This window comes from Muntiacus reevesi, chromosome 16 (genome assembly GCF_963930625.1).
Source record: "Muntiacus reevesi chromosome 16, mMunRee1.1, whole genome shotgun sequence".
Lineage (NCBI taxonomy): Eukaryota > Metazoa > Chordata > Mammalia > Artiodactyla > Cervidae > Muntiacus > Muntiacus reevesi.
This window is the reverse complement of record NC_089264.1, coordinates 16,879,551-16,898,607: the sequence shown is the minus strand read 5'-3', so window position 1 is coordinate 16,898,607 and position 19,057 is coordinate 16,879,551. Positions and strand designations below refer to the sequence as shown.

At 43.8% G+C, this 19,057-nt stretch overlaps 1 protein-coding gene across 1 annotated transcript in view; it reads left to right on the top strand.

The window, feature by feature from the left end:
* The first annotated feature begins 2,083 nt into the window (after positions 1–2,083).
* The window catches only part of HADH (hydroxyacyl-CoA dehydrogenase), a 41,126-nt gene continuing 24,152 nt past the window's right edge, over positions 2,084–19,057 (top strand). The window contains exon 1 of the mRNA XM_065907186.1: positions 2,084–2,319. Coding sequence (XP_065763258.1) covers positions 2,188–2,319 — 132 coding nt within the window. The 5' untranslated portion in view covers positions 2,084–2,187. The remainder of the gene's footprint in view (positions 2,320–19,057) is intronic.

Below are 19,057 nucleotides of genomic sequence, written 5' to 3'. Positions count from 1 at the left end.
GGTGAAGGTGCAAGTCAAGGACCACAGAAATTGTTACCAGGTGCCCAAAAGTCCAAGGCTGCACTTAGGAAAAGAATTGCAGTTCTGGCGAAAAGAAGAATGACTCTATTATAACTGTCATCTGATCAGGACTGGGCAGGAATAGAGGTCAGTGTGGTCTTCCTGGTTCAGAAGAGCATAAATGAGGGTTAGATTCTGAGTATGTAACAGCTCGAAAGATACCTGTTCAGTACTTTCTTTTCAAAGATGAGGACCTGAAGCCCAGGAAGGTTGTCTGCAGATGGTCACACTCCATACCAGGGACTGAGCAGGACTCCTGACTCTCACTCCAGTGCTCCTTTCTTCACGTAATACAGACTGCCTCAGATTTGCTAAAAAATACTGTGTGGTTGTTCTTTCTTTTCTGAGGAAAGGAAATCAGAGATCTGAAAACGGACCAATTTCTCAGGCATTATGTCTTACATTACACACAGTAAAGCACTTCCCAGGTGGTGCTAGTGATAAAGAAACTGCCTGTTAGTGAGATCCATGAATTCCATTCAAGTCGGGAAGATCCCCTGGAGGAGGGCATGGCAACCCACTCCAGTATTCTTGCCTGGAGAATTCCATGGTCAGAGGAGACTGGTGGGCTACAGTCCATAGGATCACAAAGAGTTGGACTGAAGCGACTTAGCATTCAGACTCATTAAAAAATGTATGTTGTGATGACAATGTAATTAGAATGTGTTTGGCTTAGCATTAGACACAACTTTGAAATGAGAACGAAAATCCACTGACAGAATCATCTGTGCATACTCCTATTCTACCATCCTAGCTTCACCCCCAAACGTATCTAATTTCTCATCCTTTTCACATGGGCAATATTTTTTTACATTTCTACCTTTACATGTGCTGCTTCCTGTGCCTGGAATGCTTTTTTCTTCGTAAATTAACTCATCTGTTCAAGTTATTAGGTTTTCTGTGTAATCTCTAGTCTTGTTGCTTTTTGCAAGAGGAGGCAGGCTACAGTCAATAGGGTTGCAAAGACCCCGACACGACTGAGCAACTAACACATGCACGCGCGCGCGCGCACACACACACACACACACACACACACTCTATAGCACTTAGCAGACTTTATTTGGATGTGACAGTGTCTTCAGCCAATAATGATCTCCTTAGAAATGTCCCAAGCCTAATGGAGTGCTCAACACAAGCACTTCTCCCATATTTTTACAGAATTAGAAATAGAAATGAGATGAAAGCAAAGGAATGGTGAACAAGGGATTCACTATGTAAGTTACTTCCAATAGGAAGAGGCCGACTTTGGATGGTGGGTTGGTGAATCCTTATAAAATATTTTAAAATAAAATTTAAGAATGCCGTATTACTAAGGCACAGTAACTAAAAATTACTCACGCGAGAGGATTGGCCTATTGTTATCAGTTACACTACAAAGGTTGCTCTTTGACTAAACCGTCCACACGTTCGTTCCCTGCATTGATAAAGATGTAAAGTTGAAACGGGGAATTAAAGGTTAAACCTCTTTCGCTTAATGGGCCTGATTTTTACATTAAAACTCGTGTGTCAGTAGACATTGCTTTGGGTGTGAGCACTTTGTTTCCTTCCGTTTTTAGCAGGAACAATACGCACTGGGTTAGAATATTCCCTAGTCTTGGTTATTTGGTGACGTGAACGGAAGGTGCTCATTTTTGGTCTCCCCAACACCACTGCCAAATAGCCCGTATTTACTCGGCGCCGAGTTACACACTAGGACAAACAGCGAGGATTCAACAAGGCAACACCACCGACTTCCCCTTACAAGGGGCCCGTGGCTTTTCCGAGGAAACACCTGCCCTGGGCCGGTACCCGAGCGCTAACCGCCCCTCTGCGCCTGGCCTGGCGGCGGTGACTGAGTCCAGGCCCTCGGGTTTTCCAGAGGAGGGCGGTTGCCCGAACCAGCCTAACTGGGCTTGGACGCCGCGCTCGGACGTTCGAACGCCGTCCCTGGGGCCTCGGCCAATGGGGAAAGCGGGCCGCGAGGCCACGCCCCGCCGTCGATGACGTCACGGCGACGCCCAGGGCGCGCGGGCTCCTGGGCGCCTGGATCTCCGCCCCCTGACGTCGGCTCGCATCTCTTTCTCGGGCTCTTTGCAGGTTGCTTCTCCGCCAGGTCTTGTGCCTGTTGCTGCCTTCGCCTTCTGCACCATGGCTTTCGTAACCAGGCAGTTCGTGCGCTCCATGTCCTCCTCCTCCACCGCCGCGGCCTCGGCGAAGAAAATCCTCGTCAAGCACGTGACGGTCATCGGCGGTGGGTTGATGGGCGCCGGCATTGCCCAGGTGGGCCGTCCGCGGGCACCAATGCCCGCTCGCTTTTCCTGACAGGAAGGCGCTGGCGGGCCGTGACATAGAGTGGGGTGTCCAGCCCGAGGCCAGCGCCCACGGAGACTCGGGGAGTCTTCACCCCGACCCTCCCGCGTGTAGTTTGAAATTTCTGGGCCTTTGAGTCTCCACTCCTCCGAAGGTCTAGTGTCTTTGGGCCGAGCCTGTTTCTGGGGTTTGCTTCTCGAGACCCGGACTGCGATCAGTTTTAATTTTATCAGTTATTCTGCAGTCGTTAGTCAGAGCAGTTTTTTGCTCTCCTAAATGGTCTTCTTTCTCCCCTCCGAATGTTTCCTTTGCTTGCTGAAAAGAATAGTAGTCAGCACTTTTGTAGCATTTTGTAAAGTTACCTAATCGGAGCGTATGAGGCCCTGAGACTTCACTAACAGCTGCACGAGATGTCTTTGACCCAGTGCCCTCTGGCGCTGGGGAGACTGGGGGAGCGGGCGGCTGAGGGCTCTGAAGAAGCCTTTAATCTCGCTGCATCTGCAGGACTCTGCTTGGTTCCAGCTGGACTGTGATTCACAGTCTGGTGTGCAGTTTACCTAGGTCCTGGGTTGGGAAGATGCCCTGGAGGAGGAAATTGGCAACCCACTCAAGGATTCTTGCCTGGAGAATTCCATGGACAGAGGAGCCTGGCGGGTTTGCAGTCCATGGGGTCACAAAGAGTCGGACGCGACTGAGCACGCGTGCGCACACACACGCTGTGATACTTGTATTTTTACTTACTGATATTTAGCGGTTATTTTCCAGATCGAATCAGGTAGCCGTGATTTTCATAGCTTAGCTGATAATATTCTCAGCATTTCAGTGCTTTGCTACTTGTATTGTGGGCGGGGAGGCATTTATCTAATTTTTCTTGGAGGAGTACTCAAGTTAAGTGGCTATGATCATGAAAGAGTTTAATTTTTTTGTTTTTTTTTAGTTGTCTGTTTCTAGCCACAGCGTCTGTTTTCTGTGCTTCCTTTTTAGAAAAATATTTTATTATTATTACTATATACCTTAAACTTTCCTACACTGCAGGTTTTTTGCAACATATTAATTTGATAGCAATTTCTCCTGAAATCTGTATTTCATTAATTTTTTACCCTGAGACGCTCCTATTTCTTCTCAGATCACCCTGTTTGTTGTGTACATGCCTGGGTTATGGAATCTTTATTATATGTGAGGTGGGAGGGGTAAGTCCCTTTAACCTTGAAATTTCCACACTTTACATACTACATGATACTCAAAAGAAAGTTTAGGTTGAGTGCATTTGTATTTCCCTGCTCCACCCAAATCTCCCAATGCCATGAGAGAGAGAGATTTATCATGGGCAGGTATAAAATACTATATTTGCTTAAAATATAATGGAACTGTTGATCAAGAAGTTGATAAAGACCAAAGATTTAAGTAATTCTGTCCTTACATAACAAGGTTTAAAAGAGCCTCGGCCACTGTGGGTGGCAGTTTTAATCCTGTGGAGGGGAACCACCCTTTCCTGAAAGATATCTCTGTGCCACTTTCTGCCCATTGGTTGGCTTTGATCTGTTTTTGCACTCTACCCTAGATCATGCTGTTTGAGGCGGTGTTGCCTCATTTTTTATGCTCCTTGACCTACAGCTTTTGGTACTGGGTAAATCTGTTTTGCTTATTTAGTGCCATAGACTTATTAGTTTACATATCTTGACTGTAGATTGTATTCAGTTCACTGTGGGGAGCTGGGATGGCCTCTGCTGGCCTGCCTCACGTTGGCTGTACTGACATGGGAAAAGTGCTTCTGTGCCTTATTTTACTAATCTCTGAGGTAGGACCAGCCTCCTAGGAGAGTGGAGAGGGTTAAATGGATTAGCACACATCAAGCACTTAGCCCAGTGGCATTTCGTAGGAACTTGAATGTTAGCTGTCTTGAGGGTTATTACCTTTATGGCGTTACCCTTGTCCTTTTGCCATCGTCCCCTCACACCATTCCCATCTCTGATCTTGCTGCTGTGGTAGGACTGTAACCTTAAGATGGAGAGTGTTGGCTGTGGTTCTGTCCCTTCTTGCTTGATCTTCAAGGTGAATGCCAGTTGGCAATGCAGTTTGTTCAGGGACCTCTGAAGAGAGGGAGGGCCTCTTTTATTGTCCTCAGTAAAGCTTTAAAAGCATAAGCACAAAGTAACACCTAAATTATGCCCTTAATTTGCATTTAGCTTCATTCTGCAGAACTCTTTCTGAAATAGTTTAAATTTTAATCAAGGTGTAGTTCTATTTACATTTTTAATACTTTAATTATTAATAATTAAAATTTTTAATAAAATTTTTAAAACTTTTTAATAATTTAAAAACATTTTTAATACTTTAAAAATGTCATTTTTGGCATGTGTTTCAGTTCATGTTGAGTAGGATGAAAAAAAAAAACAACCCTAGATTTTGTGGGAGCCTGACACATTTCTCAAGCAATTAAGCAATTTAAGACAAGTGAATTCTGTGTTTAATAATATGTAGTTGATCAGAGCACAGACCATATGTATATTTGTCTTGTCCAAGAGTACTTTGCCTGTCATTTTTTTTGGTTGTTTTAAATTAAAAAAAAAAAAAAAACACACCTGACTCATGGTTAATATTTAAGTAAGGTTAACTTGTTTTGTGTGTTCACACATTATTCTTACTTGGGTCTGATTGCCAATTTATCTTCAGCTGGATACTTAGGCCAGCAAAGAAGCTTCCACCAGTAATTGACCCTCGAGTAGGGGATAGGTTGTTTTTTGCTTTGTAAAGAAAGGGAAAAAAGAAAGTTATTAGCTGTGCATTTCTTCCATTTGTAGAATGAGTTTAAGCTTTGCTTCCTGAATTGCCTTTTTTTCATATAAGGAGCTCAGAGAGTTTATGGCTTTCATTTAGTTACTGGTGTGCAGCCAGTGGGATTTCTGGGAATGGCATTTCAGGAGTGGACTTCTTGGCTTTCTGGTTTACCTTCCTTTTAGTATGCCATACTTTGAGGAAGAGAGAGTTTGCATCTTGAAGGGGGTTGGAGCTGGGTTTGCACCCAAAGATTTTTTTTTTGGTCCCTCTTAAAGAGCAAAAAGTGCACTTTTTTCTGGGGAGAACTCCTTAGGCTGTTAAAAGAGGATGGGGTTGGGGGAGCCATATTCTAAACTACAGATAAGTTCCCCTGACATTGTACTGCTGAGGGCTCAAGTAGGTTAGAAGTCTTCTCTCTCGGCTCTGCATTGGTTCGCCCATCTCTTTTTCCTGCCCCCCCACCCTCCCGCCCCCACTCTGAATTTTCTGATGCTGGATAGAAGAATGATCAGAATTGCTTTGTGTTATTTAGCTGTACGTTTCCCCTGTTGCCTCAGTGAGTTTGCCTCTGCTGAAATTTGCTTGAAAGCAGTGCAGGGGCCTAAGAGAAGTTTTAAGATCTCAGGAGACTGGCACCACCATTAAGTTGTAAGCTGTCCTTTGGGACTCAGACTTCTTTATGGAGGGAATAGTTTTATTCCCAGGTATTAACTTTGTCCTCAAGCACATGGGGTGGGTGTGTAGTGAAGTTCTTCCCTCACTTCCTGTGTTGTCACACAGTTCTTTTTTGGTCTGTTCTCTGATCTCCGTGATGTAATGGATCAGCTTCTGTTGGCATGCTAGTCTTTGGACGTGGAGTGTGGCTGGGGATACTCTAGAAGAGATGGGGCTGACAGGCAGAAAAATGAATGCCACGAAACATGTTTGGACATTTTGGAGCAGAAATGGTACCTCAGTCAGGTTTGGGGTTTTCTCTGCTGTGTCTGGATGCACCTCACAATTATCTGCCCCTTTCATTTCCCTGCCCTCCATCTTCTCCCCAGTTCTGCCTTAGGCACATACCTCACTGCCTGGCTCTCCTGGATTCACAGGCAGGTGATGCTGCTGGTTGCTGCTCTGTATCTTCCTCCAGGTTATGCTGAAACGTGTGATGGTTTCTGCTGAGTGTGGTTGAAAGTGAGCAAGCTGTAAGGTGCCTGCTGGAGTTGGGTTCCAGCCCTTCTGCTCCTGGCTGTGGGAATCTTTAGCGAGTCTCTTAGCCTCTCCCCGCTTCTTCCCTTATCAACAGATAATGTTACTTGTCTTAGTGTTTTGAGGGTGGAAATGAGCTAAGAGCTGTGCTAGTGAGTTCAGTGGAAGCTGTTTAATAATTGTTAGCTGCTTTTATGTAGTGTAGATCCATCAGCTCTGATCTGGTGATGACTTCTCTTATTTTAGATTCTTTTAGCAATGCTTGAAGATCTGATAGCTTGGGAGAGTTCAGATAATTCTAAAGATTTTAAGACTAATTGTGTGGGTTGTTGAGAGATAATCTTAGTGCTTTCTTTACTTGTATTTGGTTATTACAATAAGTTCATACTCATAGAGCATTTAAATCTGAGCCTGGCACTTAAAAAACACTACAAATGTGTGGTCTTTTTTGTGCACTTTTTTCCTGTTCTAAGTACTTTAATGTCTGTCATTTCATGTGACCATTATGATAATCATCCTAGCAGAGCTGTCACCTGGGCCCAAGGGTCAGAGGCAGAGCTGAGGCTGGAACTCAAATCTTTCACTTACGGTTCTGCTGGCTGGAGATTCCTGTGGCTGAGATGACCACAGTCCTATCTGTACCTTTTGGCCTCTACTGTCTTTTGGGGAGAAGTGTGGCCTCCATGGTCAAGGGAATCTGTGTGTGTCTGGAGTCAACAGTTGGCAGCTTGTCCTTTCTTCAGCTCCAGGTTCAGCTGATCATCTCCATCCTCTGCTACCATCTTTCTGCCCATAATAGACTCAGGCTCCCCTGGCATGACTTCTTTGTTCTCTCCAGCTTTCCCAGAGAGCTTTCTCCCTCTGTGATTGCCACTGTTGACTTTGTGGCCACCTCATGCCCTCTGAAGACGGGGTTCCTGTCGGAATGTCTACCATTTTGCAGAAGGCTCTGAGGAGTGCTCCTGCCCCTGTTCTTTCCCTTCTAATTCCTAGAACAAGGATTGATTCCTGAATTGTTGAGGAAGCATCTTAATTGGTTCATTTCAGCAGAATCTAATAGAGGAAAAAACCCTCATCCTAATAACCATTGCCATATTAATCTTCCTGGAGAATAGTTAGGATTTGCAGCTCTCTTCTCTACTCAGAAAGTGTCCATTCTGGCAATGTCCTTCAGAGATTCTTAATATAACTGAGAGCTGGTTGATGCCACTGATGGGTCCGTCTATCTCATCTCCTTTCCAGAATTTGTGGGAGATGGGAGTAGAGAGTCCAGGAAGAGAAGTTATTTTTTCTCTCCATCACCAAACCCAGATGCTTATTGAATTTTTAAAAAAATTGTGTATTTAACAGACTCATTTAAAAAATGGAGGCACATTCCTTTGGCTTTTTAGAAATACTTTTTTAGGTATAAAAATCTAAGTTAAAAAAAGAGGCCAACCAGTGAACTTAATGGTTTTTAGTATAAACCAGCTGTGGTGGTGGTTGAACACTTCAACAGAAGGCCTTTTTCCGATTGTTAAAGTCAGTGAACACAGCTTGTATTGATGGCAAAGTTCAAGGCATTGCATAACCAGAGAGAATCATGAACCCAGACTTGCCAGCTCTGGGAGATAAAACTGATTTATGACTTTTTTCCTCCCTGGATCAAGTCCTGAGAACTCAAGGGCAGGTCTTAATGCAGAGGTGCAGCAGCCTCAGGGGGAGCAGTGACTCAGTGTGCTTGTTCTGGGTGAACACCTCCTCTGGGTATCAAGAAGTCAGAATTTGGTTGTGGCAGAGGGTACATACAGCTCAGTGGTTTTCAGAGAGAATGTAATGTTGAAATGCAGCCCTCCTGTAGTGTAACGGCACTTGGAACCCCTCACTGGACCAGTTGTTGCAATTCTCACAAATTGATCACTCAAGCAATAATTCAGAGAAGGGGCTTCAAATGTCGTGGTATGTTTGCAAAAATATAGAAATCCATTACGCTTCTGCTTGGCATGTTTCCTTGGCCCTGTGGCTGGAGTACTCGGGCATTTTGACAAATGTGCTATTTACTGGGCCTATTTTTATAGCTCTGAAGCATCCTTGTCCAAAAATATTTCTCTTTGGCTAAGCCTGCTTTCCACCAAAGCTAGAGAAGTCGTGGAGTTGAGGACATAGCCTTCAAATACATTTTTTTTTTCCCATTGCAAACTTCTTGTCTTGGAGGTCTTGTAGTCACTATCATATAAAACTAGAGTCCTCAGTGGATCTTCAATGGGTTGATTCAGATTATTGGCACTCAAGTTAAAGTGCCAGGGAAAGTCCTCCTTATTTATTGAAAGTATATCTATGGGAGATGAAAAAAGATCGCTTCTTTTTGTGATCTACTCTTCCACTGCTATCTCCTCGGGAAGTTGGGAATAATTCATTGATTAATTTGGGAAAAATGAGTATGATTGGTTTCCTTGCATCCAAGACATGTGAAATTCTTTTCTAAGTAAGAACCTTCAATAATGTAACTTTAAAAATCAGGTGTGAATCATCAGTATCACTCTTATCAGCAGTGTTGATAAGCTGATACAACCACCCCCAGACTTCTTCATGTTAAGAGCAACACTGTGAAGCAGTAGCTTTCACACCTGGAGCAGGGGTCATTGTGATGCGGGAACTTCAGCAGAGCTACTCGGACTGATTCTAGACCTGCTGGAATCAGCCCTCACGGCACTGTTGCTATCCACACTCATGGTCCTGTCTTTTGATACACATGTGTGCATGTTTCTCTTGGGTGAAACTGCTGGATTACAAAATATGAATATATTCAACTTCAGTAGATAATGCTGAGCCGTTTTCCAAAGTGGTTATATCAGTTTAGAGTTCTACCATCAGGGTCGGAAGGTCCTCCTTGCTCTATAGGATTATGTTGTTGTTCCTTTAGTCATTCTAGTAGGTTTAGTGGTATTTCATTGTATTTTTATTGGAATTTCCTGTTTACTAATGAGGTGAACCCCTTTTTATATGTTTATTGGCCATATATATTCTTATTTAATATCTTATAGATTTAACTCCTATTTTAGAATTGTGTTGTACATTTTCCCCTAATTGATTTGTAGGAAATGTTTATAAATTCTGATTATGAATTCTTATATGTATTTCAGATATCTTCAATTTCCTGCATTGACTTTAATTTTCTTTGTGGTTACCATAAGGCTAACATATAGTAACTTGTATGTGTAACAGTCTGTATTTGATTTAATAACAACTTAAGTTTGGCCCTATTCTGAAGCTCAACATTAATAACCCTCCTTGGTTTATGTTTTTGATGTCACATTTCACACTTTTTTATCTTGTGTATCCCTTAACTATTCTATTTCAGTACAACTATTTGAAACTCTAAATAATGATGCCATCATGGTGTTGCATTCAATATGTCAGCCAATCTGGAAGACCTAACAGTGGCCACAGGACTGAACCTTTTCTTATCCCAATTCCCAAGAAGGGTGGTACTGAAGAATGTGCTAACCATCGGACAATTGCACTCATCTCTCATGCTAATAAGGTCATGCTTAAAATCTTGCATGCTAGGCTTCAGCATTATGTGAACCAAGAACTTCCACATGTCCATGCTGGGTTTAGAACAGGAAGAGGAACTAGAGGTCAAATTGCCAACATTTGCTAGATCATAGAGAAAACTGGGAAATTCCAGAAAAACATCTACCTCTGTTTCATTGACTGTGCTAAAGCCTTTGTGTGGATCATAATAAACTGTGGAAAGCTCTTAAAGAGATGGGAATATCAGCGCATCTTATCTGTCTCCTGAGAAATCTGTACGGTCAAGAAGCAAAAGTTAGAATGCTGTATGGAACAGCTGATTGGTTCAAGATTGGAAAAGGAGTACGACAGGGCTGTCTGCTGTCAACCTGTTTTGTTTAACCTATATGCTGAGCACATCATGAGAAATGCTGAACGGAATGAGTTACAAGCTGGAATCAAGATAGGCAGAGAAATATCAACAATCTCAGATATGTGCCTGATACCATGCTAATGGCTGAAAGTGAAGAGGAACTCAAGAGCCTCTTGATGAGGGTGAAGGAGGAGAGTGAAAGAGCCAGCTTAAAACTAAATATTAAAAAAACTAAGATCGTGGCATCCAGCCTCATTGCTTCATGGCAAATAGAAGGGGAATAGGTGGAGGTAGTGACAAATTTCCTCTTCTTGTGCTCTAAAATCACTGCAGATGGTGACTGCAGCCATGAAATCAGAAAACAGCTGCTTCTTGGCGGGAAAGTGATGACAAACCTAGACAGTGTGTTGAAAAGCAGACACATTACTCTGCTGACAAAGGTCCGTATAGTCAAGGCTATAGTCTTCCCAGTGGTCACGTAGGGTTGTGAGAACTGGACTGTAAAGAAGGCAGAATACCAAAGAATTGATGCCTTCGAACTGGGGTACTGGAGAAGACTCCTAAGAGCCCCTTGGACAACAAGGAGATCAAACCAGTCAGCCTTAAGGGAAATCAACCCTGAGTACTCGTTGGAAGGACTGATGCTGAAGCTAAAGCTCCAGTGTCTTGGTCATCTGATGTGAACAGTTGACTCATTGGAAAAGTCCCTGATGCTGGGAAAAATTGAGGGGAGAAGGAGAAGAGGGCGTCAGAGGATGAGATGACTGGATGGCATCACTGATGCAATGGACATGAACTTGGGCAAACTCTGGGACATGGTGAGGGACAGGGAGGCCTGGCGTGCTGCAGTCCATGGGGTCGCACAGAGTTGGATATGATTGGGTGACTGAACAACAACAATAACCCCTGAACTAATTATAGTAATCGTAGCTTTTTTTTTAACTGCTTCTTTGTCTTTTAACATTCATACTAGCTTTGTAAATGATTAATCTACTACCTTTGTTATATATGTTTACCTTCCTAGTGAGATTTATTCTTTCATATGTGTTCTTCTTACTAATTGGTGCCCTTTCTTTTCAGCTGAAAGTCCCACTAACATTTCTTGTAATACAGATTTAGTAGTGATGAAGTCCTTCACTCTGAGCTTTGCCAGGGAGGATGTTCTTGGTTGTAAGTTTTTGCTTTTGTTTTCAGTACTTTGAATGCATTGTGCCACTCCCTTCTGGCCTACAGTGTTTCTGCTATTGGTGGAATTCCCTTGTGTGTTGCAAGTTGGTTTTCTCCTGATGCTTTTAATGTTTTACAATATTAATCTTTGTCTTTGACTTTTGACATTTTAATTACAGTGTGTCTTGGTGTGGGTCTCATTTAGTCAGAATCCAGGAGGAGGGGCTTCCCTGGTAGCTCAGCTGGAAAGGAATCCGCCTGCAATGCAGGAGACCTTGGTTCGATTCCTGTGTCGGGAAGATCCCCTGGAGAAGGGATAGGCTACCCACTCCAGGATTCTTGGGCTTCCCTGGTGGCTCAGACAGTGAAGAATCTGGCCTCAATGTAGGAGACCAGGGTTCGATTCCTGGGTTGGGAAGGTCCCCTGGGGGAGGAAATGGCAACCCACTCCAGTATTCCTGCCTAGAGAAACCCCATGGACAGAGGTGCCTGGCATGCTGCGGTCCATGGGGTCGCAGAGGTTGGACACTACTGAGGAACTGGGTGCTAAGCACAGGAGTGGGGGAGATGGCGCTGGAACGGGTGGTTGTAACCCAGTGTGGTGGTGCAGCGGTGAGGGTGTGCGGGCTGTTGCTGGAACACGGAGGACTCCCTGGTTGGGACTCAGAGGGTCTTGGGGGTGGCAATGCTTAGTTAATGAGGGGAAGTTGGGGAGAAGGAATGGACAGTACAGAGGCCTGGAGGTGAGAGGTGATAGCAGATGTAGGCACCTACACACGCCTTGCGGTGGTCTCTGGCAACAGTGAGCAGTGTGTCTGGAGAGGAGGTGGATCCCTTTCCTGGAGGGCCTTGCATGCCATGTGTAGGCGCTTTTATTTTGTGATCACCAGGAGCCATTGAAAAGCTTAGTTAGTAATCTAGACAGAAGTACCTTTTACAGAATTATGATTTTGATAGATATGTGATCTTAGGTGAATAATATTTTTGCTTTCGTTGCTGCTGCTTTTCTTAGTAAAATGAAGGTATGTTGGATTAAAGGTTTTTGTGTTGTATGTGGTAAAAAAAAAAACAAAACAGGAAAACTTACTTTAAAATTGTACAGTTCAGTGACATTTAAGTACATGCCTGTTAAATAATAATTTCCCATCTCTCCTTCCCGCAGCCCTTGGCAGCCATCTTTCTACTTTCAGTCTCAATGAATTTGTTCTGGATTTTTCGTATGAGAGAAATCACTCAGTGTTTGTCCTTTTGTGACTGCTTTGTTTCATCTGAAAATCTTAAAAGTTTCATCTGTGTTGTAGCATGTGCCAGAATTTCTTTCCTTTTTGAGGAATAATATTACAGTGGGATACTTTTAGTGGAGTCATATTCCATTGCATGTCTGTAGCACATTTTATTTGCCCGTTCATCCTTCACTGGACACTTGGGCTGCTCCCACCTTTTGGTTATTGGGGATGCTGCCGTGAACATGGTCTGCAGCTATGTTAGAGTCTTGCTTCGAAGTCTGTGTTAGAGTTCTTTTGGATATATATCCAGAAGTGGAATTCGTGGATAATATGGTAATTATTTTTAGTATTTTGAGGAACTCTTATAGCACGGTCCACAGGGGCTGCATCAGCAGTGTGCAGGAGTTCCAGTTTCTCCATATGTTTGCTAACACTTATTTTATGTTTTTGTTTTTGTTCCTTTTTTTTTTTTTTTTTTAATAATAGCCATCATAGTAGGCCTGAATAGATCAGAGGTTTTTTTTTTTTTAATTTTAATTTTTTAAAAAATATTTTAATTGGAGGCTATTACTTTACAGATCAGAGGTTTTTAACACTACACTCTGATGGACTTTAGGGTTAGGAGTTCAGTGTGGTTCCTTGGTGGTTCCCAAACCCCTCTCCCCTGACCTATGCTTTATGTATTGCTCTTCTGCATACCTTCTTAGGAGGAATAATTTCATGGCTAGAAAGCCTGAGAACTGTTGCACTGCCTTCCTGCTCTGGTGGTTGATGATCTCTGTTATCTGTAGCTACTAAAGCTGAACAGTAAATGCTTTCCCTCTCGAGAGACTAAGGTGCTTCTCACTCTCCCCACTGTGATAGAGAAGAAAGCGGCATTGGAGGGAAAGCTGTGTTGTGTGTCTGCGGCCATCCCTGACCTGGCTCACACATGTCCCTCACAGATGGACGGACACACACAGGGTCTGCGGGTCTCTTTGCCCACAGCCCCTTGGATAAATGGTATAGGACACATTGACATGCTGGAGGAAATTAAGCATAAATCCAGTTTGGAAAGTACAGAGGTGGTCATATTACACGGCAGTTGCCCTCTAGTTCCCCTTTAGCCTGGCATCTCCACCACCAGTGCCAGAAAATGGTTGATCTGCCCACCAAAATAATAGAGATTTTTTGTGGTATTTTTTTTAAATTTGGTAATTGACTAAAGAATCCAGTTGTTATTTTTTTTTCTGTCTATTCTTTTTTGTGTGTGATTTTTCATAATTATATCAGTAACTTGATTGTGTAAAATTTGTTATAAAGGGTTTCTAGTAGCAAAACCAGTCATGATTTCTTGAGAACTTTTTCCTAAGATAATTCACAAATTGAAGATTTTAAAAACTAGATCTGTTATTCATGCATTCTTTTCTCAAAGATTAAGTGTACCTTTGTGCTAGGCATTGAAGCGGGTGAGAGGTAATGTGTGGTTGCTGCTCTTGAGTTGCTCACCATCCAGAGGAGGTACAGGTATGAACAGCTAACTGTCATGAAGGCACAGATGACCTGCTTATCTTATCTGGGGTGTCATCTGATACAGATGAAAGTTTCAGTGGGTTAAATACCTTACCTTAAGATACAGTCTTTAGACACTGAAAATATGATGTTATAGATACATAGGATATATCTTCTTAGGTAAGGAAAAAGGGACATTAAAAAGTATATGTTTAAAGAAAGGCATATATGTAACTGCACTACATATATGTATATGAAATTTGCATTACTGGAAATTTTGGTTGGACTGAAGTTCAGCGTATGACAGAATTACCCTATGTTGGACTTTGTGGTAACAGCTACTTCGAATTCTGAAGAAGTGGACCATGCGGCAGGTCTTTTGAAAAGGTCTCTAGCTATTATTCAGTATTTTGAGTTCATCATCAAAAGCTGACGGTAGTTAACTTTTCCATATCTAATTTATCTTTCACATCTGGAATTTCTCCTACATCCTCATTGATTTATGACCTTTATTCTAAAATTTGTGAGATTTTTGCAACTTGAAGTCGCTTACAACCGTTTGTTTCTTATTTCTCTCTTATATTCATGTCCTGGGGTTTGAGCTACTGTTAACATCACTGAGTGATCATTGGTAGCTGTGACTCTCACCAGCTCCACACTGTTTTTCTTTTTTTTTTCTTTCTATATTTAGGGTACTGCAGGAAGGACCTGCTGTATCTGTAAATCAGTAGAGGCACAGAGGAGTGACTGCCTATGCTCGAGGTTGACAGAGGGAGAGAGGGCCTCTCTGTCCGATTATGGGTTGGCATCCGTGAGGTGGAGGGAACCTCGGGGCGGGGTGGTGGAGCCGGGAGGCAGCCCACGGAGCAGTGTGACGGCGCTGGGGGCGGGCACAGGCCTGGGTCACTCTGTTCTCGGCACCTGGTATTGAGTAGTTAGTTACCGGACCAGCACCGCGTGCAGGTGATGAGTGGCAGGGGCCGCAAGGACCAGATCAGTGCCTGCCGCTAAGAGAGATCTAAGAGCAGAGGCCACATGGCACCGTGGACTTTGGCGTCAGGCAGTCTGGTGACAGCAGTAAAAACCTAGCTCTAAGGTTTAAAACAAGAAAAAGGACATGCATGTGGAGAGGGTAGCTTTTGAAATGGGCCTTAAATGATGGACAGAGCTTCTTTGGATGTAATTAGGGCGGAAGTTAAGAAAAAAAGTGTTGTCCAGCAACGCTTGTGACCCTCAGGATAGTGGTAATGTTAATGGAGGTCAAGAGAACTGGCTTTAGGGTCACGAGGTATTGACTGCAGGCTTCCCAGGTGGCTCAGTGGTACCGAACCCACCTGCCAATGTAGGAGACGTAAGAGACACAGGTTCGATCCCTGGGTCGGGAAGATGCCCTGGAGGAGGGCCTGGTAACCCACTTCAGTATTCTTGCCTGGAGAATCCCATGGACAGTTGAGCCTGGCGGGCTTACAGCCCATAGGGTCACAGAGTCGGACACGCCTGAAGCAACCTAGCACGCCTGCACGTGGTACAGACTGTAGCTTAGGACAGAATGTGCTGGTTTCACAGCTAGCTGGAATCATGAGAATGAGTAAGGTTCCAGAAAGAAAAGGTGTAGAGCCAGAGGAGAATGCTGAAGGCAGAACCCTGAGAGATTCCTTTGAGAAGATTGAGAGAATTAATATGGCTAAAAGGAACAGATAGAGATAAGAAATTGGAGCGTTTAAAATGGGGGCGCTTAGTGGGCAGTGTGTAGTGCTGTGGGAAAGTAGAAGATGAGGCCTAGAACAGGCGTTGGCTTTAGCGCTTAGAAGACCATCGATGCGTCCTTGCCTCCAGTAGTGCCGGAGCTCCACATACAGCTGGGCCCCCCGGTAAGTGAAGGACTTCTGTCCTGAAGCACAGGTCAGCTTCAGGTGGCTAACGAGGTCTGTGGGTGTCCCCCTGCTTTTTAAACGTTCTTTTTAAATGAAGAGGGATCCTAACCTGTTTGTAAAAATGTAGGGACAGGGACACAGAAAAGAAAACCTGGAAATGAAAACCAGAAAGGGGGCAAGTCGTGAGATCCAAAGATGTAATTTTAAAGACAAAGTAAAATAGTTTCCTTTAGAGGCAGTACCTGGATCTATTATTAGGCCTTGGACTCTTACAGAAGGCAGAAGGAGGGGCCTGCCTAGAATAAAATCATTAAGCTGTTGTGATATCCTGGGCCCTGTTCTGGGTGCCTAGCATATCACATGTTCTTTAACTCTTAATGCTCTCAGCAATTCTACTGTGTTAACTCTCTTAATCCTCTCAACAAGTATTAACTCTTTTGATCCTCTCAGCAACTCTTCTGCTCCAATTTTAGATGAGGAGACAGCCTATGAGAGTTAAGGAGTTCTTTTGTCTCAGAGTTGGTAGACAGGCTCCAGAGTCTGGCTCTAGCCCAGTTCAGAGCTGGTTCAGACCGTTCCCCTCGGACCCAGCCATGCCTTGGCTCCCCTTGGAGGCAGCATGTGAGCTCGGGATACAGGCATGCCTAGCTTCAAAGCCCCTCACATCCAGACTTTGTTCACTTACTGTTACAGGGCCTCCTCCGAAGGCTATTATGAAGACCAGACAGGATAATTTGTGAGGAGTGAAAGCTGCTGAGAGCAGGGGATTTGTTTTGTTCTTCACTTTATCCCGGGGCCTGAAACTGGCACCGCGCGGTTTTGAGTCGAGAGGAGGTGGCAGTAGTGAAGGGAATGAATGCAGAGCTATGCCCTGCGTGCTGCCGTAAGGGGGCTCCTCTCTCCCCCAGGGGAGCTCAGGTGTTGGGGTGGTGGGGCAAGAGTGCTCACCTCAGAGAAGCCAAAGTTTTTGTGTGGCCCTTGGTCATTTGGTGTAAATCATGTTCTAATAATCTGCATTTTTTTCACCCAAACTATTTGAAGGCTTCCCCCACTATCCAGATTGTTTGTATATCCCAGTACAATTACTTGGCTTCCAAGAAAAACACAGCACTTTTTGTTATGTTTTTTCTGGCTTTAGCCTTCAAACCAGCATGTAGCTGAAGCTGTGAGTGAAGATCTAACTACTGGCCATGCTTAAGGTTGCATTTGCTTATTGCACCAGTCTGGGATTCAGTCATGTAGCTTTCAGGTCTGACATGGATTGCATGGGGCCGAGGGACAGGCTGCCTGCATGCTCACTCTATCTCAATGATAGCCCGTTAGACACAGCAGTAGGGAGGAATACCAACCCCACTTGGAGTAGATGAATAAAATCAGAACACTGGACTCATGCCATGGAAATGTCAGGTATCTGCCGCATACCAGGCAGTGGACTCCCTGTGGTTTGTTTGTTCATTTACTTATTCAGCAGATATACATTGAGTGCCTGCCAAAAGGTTGTTGTTGTGCCATGAAAGACGCTGGGATTCTTGGCCTCTGGAGGAGAAGAATTCTCTCCGGGGCCAGTGACAAGGCTTGATCGCTCAGAGCTTTTGTGTAATAAAGCTTTATTAAAGTATAAAAGAGATAGAGAAGGCTTCTGACATAGACATCAGAAGGGGGCAGAGAGAGTGCCCTGCTGCTAGTCTTTAGCCGGACTTTATACAGCTACTAGCAGGCTGCTAGTTGGAGAAAGGAAGCGTCTCAGAACTCAGAGACTGGCACCAGCCCTCACCCACAGCATGCCTTCTGGCATAACACTGGCACCGGGCGAGTTGTCCGGGGCCATTAGGCAATGGTAAATACATAGTTCATCAACATAGCTTAAGACATATTTCCATAGGAAAAATGCATTGGTTAGCTCAAGGTTTGAGAAAAGTTAAGGGCAGGTGGAACCACATGTTGTCATGGCAACACAGAAGAAACCTGTTTTTAAATTTGTGTAGAGACGGGGCGGGGGAGTGGGGGGGGGGGTGGAATCTAACACTTGTTTGTTTCTTCCTACCGCTTAAGAGAGAAAAAATTGTCTGACACTTGCAGCTTATTTCCTCTGTTTGGAGACCCCTGGTCTTCCTGCCTATTACCCTCTCACCACCATGCACCAGGCACTGGGTTTGTGAAGATGAATAGGACAGGAAGTTACCCTCAAGATGTTGCCAACCTTGTGTCTCTTGGGTATGTCTGCAAACAAATGATTGTAAGGAAAGTTCTTTAGGTTGGATGGGGTTGCTGTCTGCGGATGGGTAGAATGAAAACACTGCTTTCATTGAAATTACTTGAAGTTGTGCTAAAATGGTAGTTTATTGCTATGCAGCCAAGAACTTCATCCTAAAATGGATAATATTTCAAGAATTTAAATTTATCTTTTTCATCTGAATTTCCTCCATTCAGTCTTAATTGTATCCCCTTTGGGTGGGGTTTTGTTGTTGTTGTAGATTTTTTGGCCACGCCATGCAGCTTGTGAGATCTTAGTTCCCTGACCAGGGTTTGAACAAAGGCCATGGCAGTGAAATCTGCCTGGAGTCCTAACTGCTGGACTGCCAGGAAATTCCTCACCAGCCATCTCTACTTTGGGTTTAAGCTAGAGTATCTTTTTCTGCCTGTGGAATAGCAATACTATAAGATTTTCTTCATATTTTATTGAAGCTTTATGAGTACATCAAGATTAGGAAAGCTAAAGTAGAAAGTGTTCAGAGGGATAACCATTTAGAGCATGCAATTATTGCTTTCTCACTAGTCTAGGCATTTTGAAGATCCTGAAATTATAGAAAATGTTCAAGGCAACAGAGGGAAATAGGGAAAACAGTTAAAACGAAGTTCCTACAAGAGCAGCCTCTGTAAAGACCACTGAGGCGCTGTGGGGCTGAGGGACGTTTTGCAGAGTGAGGCTGTGATCAGTGATACACCGGGAAGGTCTGTCTGCCCCCTTCCTGAGACTTGGCCCCTCCTTGCACCTCCTGTATATTCTGGTTGATATGGGAAAGTAAACAGACATTTTACGCACACAGTAACTTTGACATGGATCATTTGACATGTGTACTTTGTTCTTCTAGAACATTGCCTAGAAGGCTTTG